The sequence below is a fragment of the Cynara cardunculus genome, assembly GCF_001531365.2.
Source record: "Cynara cardunculus var. scolymus isolate 2C chromosome LG 12, CcrdV1, whole genome shotgun sequence".
In the NCBI taxonomy this organism is placed as follows: Eukaryota; Viridiplantae; Streptophyta; class Magnoliopsida; order Asterales; family Asteraceae; genus Cynara; species Cynara cardunculus.
Window position 1 is genome coordinate 6,682,394 of NC_037539.1, and position 17,529 is coordinate 6,699,922.

General features: G+C 32.5%; 1 protein-coding gene across 1 annotated transcript; it reads right to left on the bottom strand.

Moving 5' to 3' along the window:
* Positions 1-4,842: 4,842 nt before the first annotated feature.
* On the bottom strand, positions 4,843-12,346 carry LOC112522835 (probable ADP-ribosylation factor GTPase-activating protein AGD11). Its single transcript, XM_025132149.1, has 9 exons — positions 12,304-12,346; positions 10,347-10,424; positions 9,015-9,099; positions 8,521-8,596; positions 7,575-7,738; positions 7,266-7,491; positions 6,439-6,555; positions 5,981-6,076; positions 4,843-5,371 (listed from the first exon to the last, which is right to left on the bottom strand). Exons 1-9 carry the CDS (start codon positions 12,344-12,346, stop codon positions 5,078-5,080), a joined length of 1,179 nt encoding a protein of 392 aa, XP_024987917.1. The 3' UTR covers positions 4,843-5,077.
* Between the last annotated feature and the right edge of the window lie 5,183 nt (positions 12,347-17,529).

A 17,529-nucleotide genomic window follows, 5' to 3' on the forward strand; every position in this document is an offset into this window, starting at 1 on the left:
ATATATATATATATATATATACATGTATTAATTCAACTTTAATATGAGTTTCTGGACAAGAAAAAGGGTAATCAGTTGAAATTTCATTATAAACCCCATCTTTTTTGGTCTTTTCATGGCATATGATATGTCAAATTTGTAGTTTTCTTTATTGGTTTTGAGCGTTTATCTTAAAACTCAAGTTTCTTGGTTCTTTGTTCTTGGTGTAAATCGAACATATTTATGTAGTCGTTTAAATATGTTGGATTTTAAATATATTGGATTTTAAACTGCCGTACAATTTTCATCGATAGTCTGTAATTGAAACCATAACTCTTATTTATTCAAATTGTATTAATATGTAAAGACCAAGTGTAACTTATATCATCGTTAAATCTTATATTATAAAATCAGTGGAACTTCAAAATCGTTAAAATTCATGGCTCCCGCCGCATTGCGCGAATACACAACTAGTTGTTTGATAATTGTTTATAATGAAACTAGGACACTGAATAGTTAAAGAAGATCCAAGATGTAAAATTATTCAGAGAATTTTAGAACTTTTGATGATGGAAAATATCTGAGATGTGGAAAATACTTGTATTATGTACAACCCTTTTACAAAATATCTGACCGTAATTTTTATAATATTTATTTTATAAAAAATGTAAAATATTACATGATTTTTATTAAATATTTATATATATATAAAAAAAACCAATAAGCATGCATGAGGGTAAATTTACACTTTTGGCCGAAAAAGAATTAACCTTTACCTTTTTGGCATTTTAATGATTGAAGAAACACTAATAGTGTTCTTCCCTCTTTTTATGTTTTTGTGCTTTCTTTACATATTTTATATAATTAATTTTTATTTATTTATTTATTAAGTTCATAGGATTGTGAAAATATTTGCACTGAAATTTACAACAACAAAAAACTATGATAATATAAGGATATAATATTTGGGTAAAAGGCTGATAACCGACAACTTCAATCAGTTAGGCATGGCAACTGGGCGGGGATGGGGGCGCATTTTGTAATCCGCGACCCTGGTCCAGGTTAACAGCCCCGGTCCCCGGCGGGTATGGAGATTAACATCCCGTCCCCAGTAAAATCCCATGAAGAATATCCGTTAGTTCGAGTCTATCGAGGATCTCCAACCCCGGTTTGAGTAACAGCTGCCGACCCTGGCGCCGGTTTGAGTCTACCGGGGATTCCCGGCTCGTGACCAGCTTCAGTGCGGAATCCCCGTCCCACTTTCGGATCGGATGAGCCGGGTTCCCCACCAGATCGGGGCAAACCACCATCCTTACAACCAGCCCTACAAGGATGACGAGATTTGCCTCCAATGACACCAATATGACGGGGCATATTTTTGGGCATGGATTAACATTTCATATGACTTAAATAAATCATCGTTTGTTTTGTATGTTGAATCAATAGTTTGAATAACATTAATTACTATTTTACCCTTTTTGTTAAATAAAAATGAGTTGATAATTTTTTAAGTATACTAATTTGAATTATCATTGAATATAAAATCATGCAATATTTATTTAAGTGTTGCACAAAGAACATCATAATGATATTTAAAGGTAGGGTGGGAAATAACATGTTTAAATACATATTTGAATGGTAGACTTTTTTTTTAAAGTAGTTCTAAAATAATATGAAATTTTATCTAATATATAATCTAAATAAAAATGGTAAAATGTGTGAAATAACAACATACTTTTATAAATTTTATTATTTATAGCATTTTACTTTTAGTTTTTCTTATTACAACGATGTACTTTCAAAATTATAATATCGGAAATTAAACATGAACACAAGAGATCACTATTTCACGAATAAAAATATTTATAAAAATTATAATATTATAAATTAAAAATGTGTAAAATTCGTACATCATTTTTTTATGGAAATTTTATTCATGAAATAGTGATTTTTGTAAACATGTTTAATTTACGATATTATAATTTTTAGTAAACATATTTGATTAAATTTACAATGTTTAAATGATAAAAATATTAAAAATTAAAAGTACAATGCTATAATAGAGATTAGTCATATTATAATAAATTAATTTTGAAAGTACAATGCCATAATGAGAAACGCTATGTCAACACTATCATACATATGGACAACCTACATGGACGATAAAAAACCCTGGTATAATGGATAATTTAATTTAAAAGGTTACCCAATGCTATAACAAATAAATTTTTGAAAGTACGATGCTCTAATAAAAAGTATTTTGAAAGTAAATTATTGCAATAAGAAAAAACATAAAGTACAATGCTATAATATATATATATATATATTTTTTTTTTGTAAAAGTGGGTTGTTATTTCACACACAATATTATGATAATTATAATATGTAAGAAATATATCAGGTTAATAAAATATCATTAAAAAACATTAAATATAGAAAAATTATGTTTTTTAAACGACCTTAAATTATATTCATACATTTAAAGAATAAAAATAACGGTATTGAAAATCACTGACTTAACCCGTTAAGTAATAGATGAATGGATGTTCCAATTAAACCAACTTGACTTGTGGTATGCTGCAAACAGACAATTACATATACAGTTCATCAACTTCGAACCAAACAATCCCAAAATATACATATACGACTGGTATTTTTTCAGATGTGAAATTGAATAATTTATAAAAAAAATCATGTTTTTATGTATTTTTTGTCAATATTTTTCTAATATCATGGTATATGATATTTTTTGACTTAATTAATAGCATTTACATTTTTTTAGCAGACTTTAGGTTTTAGAGCGGAAATTGACCGAATAGTCAATCTCTACAACTATATTCATGTTTTAAACATTTTCTCAATCGAATTTCTATTTCAGTTAAATTTTTTGCAAATGTCTTACTGTGTAAACTCGATTTTCAGATCAAAAAGAAGAAAAAACCTTAACGTAAACTTGCGTAAGGATACTCATTTGCGGGAAAAAATTTCTTTTTTGTAATCTGAAAATAAGCTTTACGCAAATGTATAAGGCATTTGCACTAAATCTAGCTAAAAGTATAGAGTACATTACGGATTTGATCCCTGTGGTTTGCTATTTTTACGAAAATCGTTCATAGACTTCGTTTATTATGAATTTGATGCTTTTAGTATGCATTTTCTATTGTATTTGGTCCTTCGACCTAACGACCGGTTATTATTGCCGTTAAGTTCGAAGGATAAAATGGTCATTTGTTATTGTTCTTATGAGGGTTTTGTCTTTTAGCTATTTTGTTTTTTTATCCTTTTTAATAACCAATCATTTCATGACAGATGACATAAGCTTTTTTAGAATATAAAGAAAACTATAAAAAACCCAATCGTCTCTCCCCTGTTTTTTCCGGCAGCTTGGGTCCGGTGAACCCCCTCCTTTTCCGGCAGTTATCTGGAGTGTTTGGGACGATGATTCTCCTCCAACCCTTGTCCCCCGCTGCTCCAACGATTATCAGGTGCCAACTGCCCCCAATCGATGATCCTCATCCTTTCCCCATCACTGTTGCTCCGATCGATGATCCACATGCCTCACCATTGCTCCGATGTGTGTTTATATGTGTGTGTCCGTGTATTTATGTCTGGTGTGTATATATGTGTGTGTATTGTGGGTTTTTTAAGAAACCGTCAGACGAAGTGTGTGGGTGTGGGTCTGTGTGGGTGGATGTGTGTTCTGTATTGGTGAAGGCTGGAAGAGTGAGCCCCCCCATCCCATGTCTCTGTTGCCGGCGGAGATTTTAGAGGGTTGGTTAGCGTGGTGTTAGGGACGATGGTGAAGGGAGGGATAAGAAAGAAAGAGGAGGGTGTTGTTGGGGGTTTTCGATCGGAGCAGGGAAGAGATCGGCCAGATGACTGTAGACGGAGGCTGCTGAGTGGTGGTGGTTGTGAAGAGGGCCAGAGATGGTTGGGGGAGGGTCATCACAGGGAACAAAACCGCAGTGGTGGTGGTCGCCGGGAAATAGAGTTTTGCCAGGAGAAAAACAGTAGAGGTGCCGAAAGTGATGGGTCATCGGAGTAGACTCCAGATTTTAGTCCTTGTTGGTGGACGACGGTGGTGGTTGTGCAGGGACGATGTTGGTTCACCGAGTAGGGGTGGTCGGTCGACGACTGGGTGGTAACTGCCGACAAGATAATCCTATAAATTCCTTACACATGTCATAATCTAATTGGTGGTTAAAAAGAAGGGAAAAGACAAAATGATAAAAGAAAAAGACAAAAATAATATAAAAATAGAGAAAAATATTAAAAATACGAAAATGCTCTTTAAATTTAACATGGGAAATGGATGGACCAGATTTAACAGAAATTACGGAGGGACCAAATCCATAATAAATGACATAAACCAAATCCCATAATTTACTCTAAAATATATAAAAAGACAAGTTTTAAGAAAAAGTAACAAATTTTAATTTAATTTTTATTCACGTGGTGTACTTTTAAAACTTTTATTTTAGTATCTAAGATGTAAAATTTTAAACATTTAAGTATCCGAATAACCGGTTAAAACATTAACCGTCCGATTAATAATTCAACCGGTTACCTAAGTACTTAAATGTTTAAAACTTTACATCTTATATATTAAAATGAAGGTTTTGAAAGTACGTTACCTAAAATAGGAATCAAGTTAAAATACGTTACTTTTTCATGCAATTTGCCCTATAAAAACATAAATATTTTCTTATGCTTACATATATTTTATGAACTATATAGTTATATCTTAGTTTCAGCAACCCATAAGCATTGGAGGCATAAACCAAACAAAGCCGTTAAATCCAACTCTAAAGAGGAACATATGAGACCTGGATATGGCAAAATAACAACTCACAATAACTGTGTTCAAAATATGATACATCAATAACAGGTGCATAAAATTGATCACACTAATCACTGAACCATGATTCTTGACAAAAGCCAAGTATAAGTTTATATACCGTTATTTTCGCTACGAAGTCGGATCACAGTTTCCCGTCAGCAGGCGATGCTGCGTGTGAATCAATCAAATCGCTCTACCGCTCTTCATAATCTTGATCCAAGTTTTAAGCAGTCTTTGTTGACGACCGTTGTGGCACTGCTATTGGGTAAGTGGAACGCATTCAAGCTCCATTTGTAGCACACCCTTTTCGACATTTTGGAGTTTGAGAGCGATCTCTTGCTTTACAACCCCTTTTGCCAGTGTGATCACACCATCTTTCGCAACGGTGTTGTCTTTGTTGTCTTTGCTTGCTACCCATTTTGCGAGTTCTATTGATGACTCGTTGGGGTCGGACTTCTCGGATGCTTTGGCGGCAGAGAGCAACGGTTGGATGTCGATCTCACCATCACCCATAAAGTCATCAGCTTTGAATGTATCCCGGTCATAAACAATCTGCAACATGATGTGATTTAATCAGTACGGGAAACTAATAAACATGTTCCTAATATGCAATTGTGTGTTTGAATTTGCCTCTAAAACGTGAAAGCTTTAAACATATTTGGGTGAAATAAATGTTTGGTTTATATATTTTCCATGAGGGTGCGTTTGGTATGCAAACGAGATTGGACAAGACTGGATGGGTGGTAGGGAGGTAGGCACGTGAAAGAATTTTAGAAGGTTTTGGAGTTTTAATTTGACATGGATAGTTTAGTAATTTACCAATCTTGTCCTATCTCCTTGATTTTTGTTAGAAATGCATATTTTTCCCATTCATGTCTAGTCCTTTCCTAGTCTAATACTGTCATGTCCTGTCCTATCCTATTCCGTGTACCAAACACACCCGTGAACGGTGTATGTAGTCCAGTCCAGAAAAGAGTCATCCAAACAACTTCCCTTTCCGAAATGCAACTAAACAATAACATATGTTCTACTCTCTCTGTCCCAGAAAATCCAACATTTTTTTGAAAGATTCATCTCCAAATTTATATATTTATCTGGGCTTGATGAACTGGGGTTTCCCAACATGGAAAGTATTTATACGAAAATGTAAATTTGACTTACCACTTTCAAAGGAGGAATGTTATCAGGGATTGATAACATTAACTTTTCATTCCATACAGGGTTAAGGTTGCTCTTTATAACCCGTGTCTTCACTGACTGCATCAGGAATACAAAACTTTCAATTTTTTTTTTACAATAATATATAGGATCAGGTTCATGTTAGAGACAAATTTTGAGAACCGTAGAACCTGTATATTCATTTATGCATATATACTATCAAAAGATGTATTCCGTCAATGAGTTTATTCATCAGCATATATCTGCTATGTATGCAAGTATATATGCACTGATGCATATACTCACTAAAATTCATTAGCATATATGCATCGATGAATGTACAGGTTCTCACGGTTATCAATTTTTTTGTGGTTTTCACATGAACCTCCACCTACCATTGCTTTTAGCTATGATTAGACTTTAACTATGTTATGCCAAGTGTCATTAGGTGTGAGGCTTACTTGGTTTCCCAACGATAGGATCACATAAGGATCACTCGTCATCATATCTCGGACAGCTAGGTTGGTGCCTCTGACCACATTGACCTTTATCAGACCAATAAATTCAACCATACCTGCCTATAGACAAGATATCAGACACACGGTAATATTGTTCCGTATAGAACTTTGATATAGTTTACGTCTGTTCTGAAATAAAAGTTCTACTTCAACTATCATGGTCAAACAGATTATATTTTATCCTGTTAGGGGTTATTTAGGAGAATAACCTTTTTTAAGTTTTTAAATGCATGACCTTCTGATAGACTTGAGAACGCATTTGCTAACAAAAGAATGTCTTTTCCTAACATAAGAATGCCTCAAAATCCGTCACAAGGTCATCATGGTCATGCATTTAAGAAGAATCTATCAGAAGGTTATTCTCCTAAAATAACCCTGTTAGGTAAAGCATTTTCATTTACAGGTAAAGCATTTTCATTTACATGTTTAGCATAAGTATTAAAACTTTGCTTTCAAATTAAACAATTACATTAATTTGAATCGAGTTATTTGGGTAAATAAGCTCCTAGAAATTAAAACCATGATATTTTGACACATTTAAGAGCGTCAATATCTCTTCCTAACACAAGAATGCCTTAAAATTTGTCATCAGAAGATTATTCTCCTAGATAAGCCACTTGAACTCCAAAAGTATGTGTTGAAAAGACTTTAGAGATGGAAAATGTATATATATCATTCGACCCAGGATGCTACAACTCTATTTCCAGCCATACTCAACAGTTGATTAGAATTTAGACATCATCCTAGAAGAGACAGCAAAAAGCAATTACCGTCGAGTTACTCGTCTTAGCAGGAACCTTGTTTTCAGCCTCTTTTCTTCTCCAGCTGTTGCGAAATGCTTGGCCAATACTTTGCATACGGATACTGTTTGAGTTCTTCTTGTCCATGATAGCACCAATGAAGTTTGTTGAAGCGCACTGCAAGGACGATGATGGACATTGTTGAAGACATATCTGTTTATTGGAGTTCAAAAATTGTTGCTGCTCATATTTTTTCCTGGGTATGATGCATAAAGTGGTTTACTAATTACGATAATCCAAGTCATACAAGATTAATGGCACATGTAGTTCCTTCTTTACCTGATAAACTCCAAGCGCTCTTCTATAGAAGAATCCGGTCTTGGTTTTCTACAGTTGTAAGGAATGCAGGCTTCGTATTTCGAATTCACAATCGCATTACCACCACATTTTATTACACAATTGACTTCTTCATGTGTCCACTCATCTAGATTCACTGATAACACCTGTTAAAGAAGTCGAGAACATCTAGTTGTTTAGTAAGGACTCTATGGCCATCATTGTATTTGCATTAACTGCAATATTAGCAGAGGTAAAAGAAGCTTGTTCTTTGATATAAAAAATGAAATATTTCCATTTTGGTATAAGAAGTGTTCTTTGATATAAAAATCATAGAACTCTTTCATTGTGACAGACACTATACTGATATAATTAGCTTAGGGGATGTTTGGTTTGTTTTCCATCAAGTCCTGTACGGATAAAGCTGTCTTTGTAGATTGACAAGGTTTTTGTTTGGCAGAGATTTTTTCATAGATGGAAGGAGCGTGTTTTTTAATTGGGAGGGGCAGTTTCGGAAAAAAACTTGGCTTTCTGCATAAAGCTTCCCCTAGAAGCTTACTAAATAAGCCACTTTCTATATCATTAAGCAACTACCAAACAATCATGTATAGCTGACCGAATAAGCCAAGTCCCATTAAGCTCATCAAGCTGCTAACAAACAGGCCCTTAGTCTACCAATCATGCTCCATGTTTCCCCCACCAAATCTAATTGAACCCTTCAATTGCTTTTCAAAACTAGTAACTTGTCACTTTTCTGAGAAAGGGATGAACTGAAAAATTACTTATGCAAATACTTATGGAATTAACACACAAGCTCACTAGAGTTCATCTTATATATTTTATTCACTTTTTATATAAAACACTTATATTCCGAGTTATCAAGTTCCAATGATTATTCAATGTATAATGAATCAAGATTCTAAGTTGAGACAAGAAATGATTACCATACTTTTGATATATGAACACCAAGGCTTCTATGTGCTCCTGAACACTTGATGCAGATAAATGCTCCAAAACTTACAGATCTGGTCACCCAAACAAGACGCAATTTAAGGTACTATGTATTATATGAAAATGAAGCTAACAAAATGCATATGAAATACAGAATTCCATGTACATTGTACTTGATGAAGACAATAAAAGTTACTTCTCAAGTAAAAAAGTAAATAAATAAGGAATTTAAAAAATGAGCCATATGTGATCCATATCTGATCGAGTCAGCTAATTGTACATCACAGATGTGTCTAATTGCCATGTTTTTATATATCGTTTGAGGCTTCTTCTGATGGTGGTTTGTATTAATACTGTGATATTGCTCTATACGATTCATTGGTTTACATAATAAGAAATCCAAGGCTGTCACAGAGATGGCAGCCCGTTGGAGTTTATGAACAAAGACGGTTTAACTGAAGTCAAAACAAGCATCTGGAGCTTAGCACTTACACCCATCTCGGATCTGGGGTTCCACAATCTGCACAGAACATATTACCCGATTCATTGATAAATTCTGCCAGCTTTTGTTGTGCGCCTGATCAGTGAAAATTACATTGCATCAAGAAAAACCAACGAGTTAATTAAAATCTGATCGGTATAACTTATCATAAACGTGAAGACATGTCATTCACAACGAAGATGTATAAAAAAAATAGTTACTTTACCTGATTGTTGATTTACACGAGTTAATTTGTCAAAAAAATTAACCACTAGTTACTTCTATGAGGGGCATGAAAACCTGAGTTCAAAAAGTGAGTGTTTGCCTTTGGGCTAAAAATGTGAGTGGTCACTTTCAGGTTAAGGAAGAGATTCGTCCCATATGGTACATGCGACTTGGTCATATTGGTGATAAAGGTATGGTAATTCTCAGCAAATGGAAATTTTTCAGAGAACACAAGGTAGCAGATTCGGAGTTCTGTTAGCATTTTGTCTTTGGAGAGCAACACCGGATCACTTTGCTAAGGCTATACATAGAACAAAGCTGACACTCGATTATCATCATTCGGATTGTTTAGGTCCTTTTTGAGTTCCTTCATTTGGTAGTGCTTGGTATTTTATCTCTATTGTTGATGATTACTCAATGATCATGCTAGTTTTCATCATGAAGCACAAAAGCGAGGTATTTTAGAGCTTCAAGCATTGGAAGGTTCTTATCAAGAACCAAATGGAGAGGAAGATGAAGCATCACTGTGTTGATAATGGCTTGGATTTTTGTTCAAGAGAGTTTGATCGGTTTGTAGAGATGAAGGAAATGTGAAGCATATAATGGATTGGGATACTTCTCAGCAGAATGGAGCAGTGGAAAGAACGAATAAGACTTTGTTGGAAAGAGCTTGGTGTTTACTCTCTAATGCCTGTTTGGAGAGATGTTTTTGCTATTTAGTAAACTGCTCTCCCACTATTGTCATAGATTGTAAACCTCTACATTTTGCATTTATCACTGTCCTTTCGCGACATTTAGAACCAAACAAAGTAGAATATATCCTAGTACTAAGTTAGTTGCAGGTTGGCCTATGATTGTAAATGTAATATCAGCACTAAATCAGTACCAGCTGCAGAAGTTTATTAAAAGACTATTTTTTAAGTAGGTATACTTGGATAGACCTTTGTACAGCATAATTAACATATTGCTCAGTGTATTGTAATAGTTACAAGTATCGGTATAAGTTGGGAGGCAAACTGACTCCTCATAGATATAGAGATGGAAACAGTTGTAAGCAAATCATAACTCAAGGTGTACAAAAGTTGACAGTGAGGTTTGGAGGATGAAATCAAACATACTGTCATATTGTGACTGTCGAAACAAGCAGCTCCAATTTTCTTTATTTTCTAAACATAAGAGGTCATAGAGGCAAGATCCTGAGATGATAATCATACGATTTAGTATCACATCCAGTTAAAGAAGTATGGAATTAAGGAATGCCACATATAACAGAAATAACTTCCGCTTAACATCACAAAAAACACTGTTAACATCACATTTAAAGAAAGGCGACTTGAACCGGAAAACAGGGGGTCTAAAGAACCTCACTAACTAAACTGGCATAACCTCCAATAAATGAACTTAATAAACAACATGTTGAATGTCTTAATTTCACACCACTTAGAAGGCACCTATTCGTTCAATAAGAAACACAGGATAGTTGTCTTCATCTTTTATAGGCTCGTCTAAGATTTTCATGCTACACAATGGCAGTGAGAATAATAAATATCATATCAGTGTGTTTAGTCAGAAAGAGTTATCAAGTGGTTCAACATCATTCAATGTGCAAAATACCCACTGTGTTTGTTTTGCAGATAACATCCTTCAAAAGTTCTCTTCGGTCTTTTTAATGTAAAACAAACCCATATATTAGGAATTCAAGCATTTTGCTATATTTCTAGCTGTTCATCTTCATACTAGAGGAGATTCATATTTGGTTTTTCCATCATTCCATGTTCTCTGTTTCCAGTACTCTTCCATGTCTATCCTCACTAAGTTCAAAAATCTTACACATTTGGCATGTTTGGGTAGGCCCAAGGGCCAAAGATAAAACCCTCAAGTAATTGAGATTGAATGCTATATCTTTTTTTGATAAAGAAAAGTTAATTTAAATGAGGCTTGAATGCTATATGGCAGGCCCTTACCAACTCCTATGGTTTGAAAATATTTAAATGAGGCTTGAATGCTATATTTTGGATGACATGGTTTGAATCTCCCTTCCCCACTAAAGGATGCAAACTAAAGTAGTAATAGTCGAGCTTTAGGTGCTCTATTACCAACTCCTATGGTTTGAGAATATTTAAATGATGCAACCATATTGAAGGATGCAAGGAGACAAAGTAAAAGATAATACTAGTTATATTTTTGTAACAAGATAAAACTGCAGTACACACAAGGAAAGAACATCTGGTTCCTTGAAAATAAGAGACAGCAGGCCAGATAACTATTTGTAATTCTCGGAAATAGACCTTAAGCTCTAGAGTTAAAATGTGTAGTCAGACTCAGATATGCATTCTAACATGGTCTCAACTTCTTTCATTCTTTGTTTCTTTTTTATATCACAGAGTACACCTCCATAAAATCACTAAAAGCCCATTAATTGTCATAGAATAATCATGGAATCCCTTGAACATAATATTAATCCCTCCATCCAAAGACAGTTTTTATTTACTTTCAAGAGTCAAATGAGATATCTTTAACATCTATGTTGATAAAACAAATGTTTTCTTCAAGAAAAAACTTGATAGCTAAAGTAACAAAAAGAGAATGAAATTACAAACTAAAAGAACTTTTGATCATGATTAACTTTTTGTACATATCTTTGGTTTTTCATAGCAAACTAACCATAAATCTTGCGCAAATTCCAAAAGAAACACTTGAATTTTCAAGAATGGGCAAAATTAGACAATTTATGAAAATGCAAATGCAAAAGGAAACCATCATACCTCCTAATATTTGGCAGCTTTCCATATTTTCTCTAAGTTCAGTAATTATTTCTTCATATTTGCAAGAATGAAGGTTTTGTTTGCACGGAAAAAACAACTAAAATAATCGAAATCATCAATAACTTATTTTGATTGTGAGAAATGCTAGGTTTCACATCAATAACAAAACACAACTTCAATGGAACATTGCATATTGTAAATATTTGAAGTTTGCCAACATCAATTACATAAATCATTACGCATGTCATAACCCCCAAAATCACATAAACCATACTCTGCGAAACAACAACATGGAGGATTCGATCATCACCTGATACATTGTCGGAATCCGTTTTCTTATGCGTCGTAGACATTTGTGCCTCAGAAATCGAAATGCATCAACGAATTATCAAGCTTTCTATGCATCTGCATTTTGATCCGCCTTATACATCATGACATCCATAATCGAAAAAAAATTCACCTTATTGTGCATAACATTGCGAATGAGAGAGAGAAACAGAGAGGGGTTCTCAAGAATTTCAATCAAACAACATAGAACAACTCAACAACATATAACAGATTGAGAAAGTTACATATTTAGTCCCTTGACTTTTCTCAAACTGCTACTTTGATCTTTTGAATAATTTCTTTGTTTTTTTTTATCTCTCAATTAGTTTTTTTTTTCCAATATTTTTTTTTCAAAGAAAAAAATAATAACAATGGGAAGTGCCCAAATTTTAATAGCCCCCACCAACCTTTCAAATCGTAAATTAGAGAGTGTTTGTTTACCTTTCAATAGTTTTATTAAAAGACAGTCTTTGAATTGTTAAGAGTTGAATCTTGTTTGACACAAAAAAATCCGTTTTTTAGTAATTCTAAAACCCTTTAAATAATTTTGTACCTTAGGTCTCCCTTAACCATTAAGTGCCATAATTTCATTGTAAACAATTACCAAACAATTATATTTCATTTTACACTGTATTATGGGAGTCTCTTAATCATTCTACTCCAAACCATTAAACAACTGCCAAACAATATGCTTAAAATTAGGTTAGTTTATGTTCAATTCAAACTACCACTAATTATATGATTATATACATGAAGTATAATGGACGGTACCTAAATTTTAACTGCTTAATTCCTTATAATACTGTGATGATATATAAATTATATGATTATATGTGTTTTAATATAGCAGAAGTGACAACAAATAAATTGTATGATTATATACAAATTGTACAATAGCCAAATCCAAAACCATCATCGTTGATTGATGTTGTGATATATTCCTTTTAGTTCGTACTTTCAAATTTTGATTGTAATAATTAAACATACATTCCAATGATTGTCATTTTAATTGGGTTATATTTTTAACGAGTTGGGTTGAGATTTTTTGAACTGGGTTTGGTTGATTAAATGACGCAAACTGTTGACGTAACCCATGTGCACCTTTAATTATTGGTCCTTCACTCTAATAAATATGAAAACAAATGTGTTGGTCATGCTGCTACAAGTTAGGTGACTGGTCAAAACGAGTAAATTTATAAGTCAAGTCATCCAGGTTGAATCATCAACAATTTCTTTTTTATTTTTTTGGGAAGTTAATGTAGTAATATCATTATAAGAACTATTATTTTAAAAAACAATATACTTTTTTCCAAAAACAATTTTGAACGACAAGTTTTTATTACGTCACGTGCACGTTTAACCCATTTTCTTTTTAGTCAAAATTTTAGATCTTGTTCGTTTCACACGTTATCAATATATATATATAGGTGGAGGTTCAAATGAGAACATCTCCATTTTACGAGAATACAAGAGCACCCTTATCACATGTGATAATACGCATGAGGGGACCCTGTGATGTGAATGATGTGTTCTATGACTTAGGTAGCGCCAAAGATTGTCTGTGTCTATGATTAGTATCACATGCGGATGGTCTTGATGAATTATAGTATTATATCAACAACACTCTTATCACATGTGATAATACTTGTGAGGAGGTTTAGTGGTGTAAGGGCGACTTGGCCCGCAACCAAGATCACATTGAAAATCGTCATCGTTTCTGATTTAGTATCACATGTGTATCATATGTGATAGAATAACAGTATCACACGTGATTGTCTATAGTAAAAGGGCGTTCTTACGTTCTCTTAAAATGAAGGTGTTCATGTTTGAACATTTCCATATATATATATATATATATACATCAACTCCTTTTGACATAGATGAACTAAAATGACCTGTTTGTATCGTTAAGGTTGAAAGTCTTTGTTGATCTTCATTAATTTATTCAAAAAAACATTGACGTAATTTCTTCACACACAGATCGTAGCCTTGATGATGCTTATGATGATGAAGGAATCAGAAAACTCTCACCACGTAATTTCTTCAATTTAGCTATCTTTTGAAATTATTTTCAATATGATCAATCAAACACAACAGAAGTTGACTAGAGGATATTTGACAATTGCTGAATGATTTGATGCAAGATGATTAAGTTATCAGAATGATTAAGAGACTCTTATGATATAGTGCAAACTAAAATATAATTGTTTGGTAATTGTTCAGAATGAAATTAGGTTGCTCAATGGTTAAGGGAGACCCAATATACAAAATCATTCAGAGTACTTTAGAACCATTAAGAGACAGATTTTTTTTTTGCCAAACAAAATTCACCCTCTGAACGATTCATAGATTGCTTATTAATGAAACTATTAAGAGGTAAATAAATAACCTAACCTCTTAGTGATGGTATGGTGATGGATCATAAGAAGATATATTTGGTATTTTTATTTTGTATTTTTAATTTGGTTAGATATTAAAGTTAATAAAAATTCTAAAATTAATATTTGATTTACCAAATTTAGCCTTCATAAAATTGTTACATAATCTTTCGAAGAACCAAAATAGCAAGTGAAGCAAAAATCAAGGGGCTAAAAATGTAATTTGTTAAAACAAATATTTTATATGGAATAAAAGAAAAAGATAAATCTTATGGAAGAAGTTGATCAACAGAATCAAGATTTGAAGAGAAATTAGCATCGATTTTTGACTTTTTGTAAAATATTCCTCTTCAACTTGAAAATAAAAAAATAATTATAAATTATAAATTATAAATTATAAATTTAGAAAAACAAATAAATCGAATTAATGATTGGGTATCGAATAAAGCTTTCCTTAGTAGGAGGGATGTATGTTTGTGGAGCACTCAAATATTTTGATATTAAAAAATATTTATCTAAACCATAAGGGTGGTGTCTGATTGGTTTAAGTTTGACTTTAAATGTCAAAAGTGTCAGGAAGTCTCAAGTTCAAATCCAAGGAGGAATACAAATCTTCCTGTGGCCACGGAGGTTCAAATGCGGTGACTCCGGATTATTTGCAAAGCAGATGGTCGTCCTGAGATTAGTCGGCTCGCATAGCGGGTTGGATATCCAGGTTAATCAAAAATATATATTTATCTATACTATATTATAAAATATTTGATAAAAATTCTTAAAAATCATTTTTTTTTTATTAAGTAGTGTTTATTGATGCATATTGTTTAAATTCAATATTACAAGTAAATTTTACGTATATACAATTTATTAAAACTCTATAATTGAATTCATGTAAGTAACTGTAGATAAACATAATCAAATATTTGATAGGTATCTTATTTTAAATATAAAAAATCTAAAATGTATTTAGGTTAATTATTATCTTTATAAGATAATTATATTTTTAAACAAAAAATAAATGAATTTACTATTAAATCTAAATTAAATTATAATAGAAAATTGAATTAAAGAAATTATATAAAAAAAGAACTTTTAAATATTTAATTTAATATTAAAATTGATACATTATTTTTCAAAATTTTATGATACCTTCAAATTTATATTTTAATCGTTTTTTCAGCACCACATAAAATCATATCATAACATTGACGGAGACATGCTAAACAATACATTAAAATCGAGATGTATCTCGCTGCATTGCACGAATACTCTCCTAGTATTCTTTTAACATCTTTAAGATAAAATGGCTGGTCTATCTTAATTATTAGTGAGCTTAAACTGATTTAATTGATCTTGATTATCAGAACAAACTGTATGAAAATACAGTGAAATTTACTTACTTTTATTTAACGTAACATTCTCATTTTCTCAATTACTATAACCGTTCCTTTGAGACCCCGGAAAATGGACAAATTCCTTTTCTTAGGAACACATATAGAACTATAAGATAAGTAAGCCTCTTCAGACCATACAAAGAGTTTGGTTAAGATATGATAGTATAAGTTAGTATTATAATACAACAAATTTGTGGTTTAACACACTTTTTTGAAGTAGTTTAACAAACATTTAAATCGGAGCCAACACAAACTTTATTGCATTTTCGATAACCATCCATTTCATACAAACCCTACAAACCAGTCACATTCATTCATTTTTATGATCAATGGTCATGATTAAAACAAGTTATTTTAGTAAAGTAAAAAATAAAACAAAAAGAATTGTTATTATTTTCTCTAATAAAAGGGCAAAACGGGAATAAGTTTTAAATGTTTTGAGATCATTGAAATATCCTTTTCCGAAATTAAATCCCCTTTCTTAAAAGTGTTTGAATTAACTTATGACGGTACCACACCGGATAAACTGATAAAATAGATAGAGATACCATTTTCTTTTCTCATCCAAACACTAGAACTCCTTATTGCCGGTACCACATTGGAATAAGTTAATAAGTTAGAAGAAAGTAACTCATTAAAATCTCCTTATCACCGGTGCCAAAACGATATAAACATTTCTTTTTTTTTCTCCATCCAAACACTAAAAACTATTTATTACTGGTACCACACCAAAATAAGGTAATAACCACTTTCAACAATTCAAGTTCGTTATGGGATGAACTGGAGATATGTTTTTTCTGGGAACCGTTTTATGGCTTTAGGCATCACTACCTTGTACAGTATGCATGACAATTTGTACAAATCGATGGTGGTTATTTGTATTTTTTAAGAAGCTTTAGAATTGGACGGCTGAGATTTATTTACTGATAATCTCGATTTCGATTCAATTTGGCTCCATTCCGGTTTGAATTCGAGAAAAGAAGACAGCGATTAGCGGTTAGATGCTCTAAATTATGAAACTAGCATTGTTTGATTTACACCATTAATTGATGCCATCATGATCCTGATTTATGATCACAAATGATTTCAGATCTGTGTTTCTTGAGTTCTAGGAATCGCTGATTCTTAGTAGATCTTTCTATTTCGATACTTCTTATGAAGATCGAAGTGGGATTTTGTGTATGAACGATCAAACTGGCTGTTTCATTTGTATTTTTACAGTTTATGGAAGCGGGATTTTGTAGATCACACTCAGGAAAAACAACAAACACTTGGTGTGCTTAACTTAATAGTGTATATCTACATGAATTTTGCCTAAAACTTGTACATATTGCAAGAATTCCTTTCTGTTTCTTCGATTTGTTAAGCAAATATCACAGGTGATTGTGATGTGTATTCGAAGGACCAGAAATTATGCCCAACAAACTGAATCGAAACAGG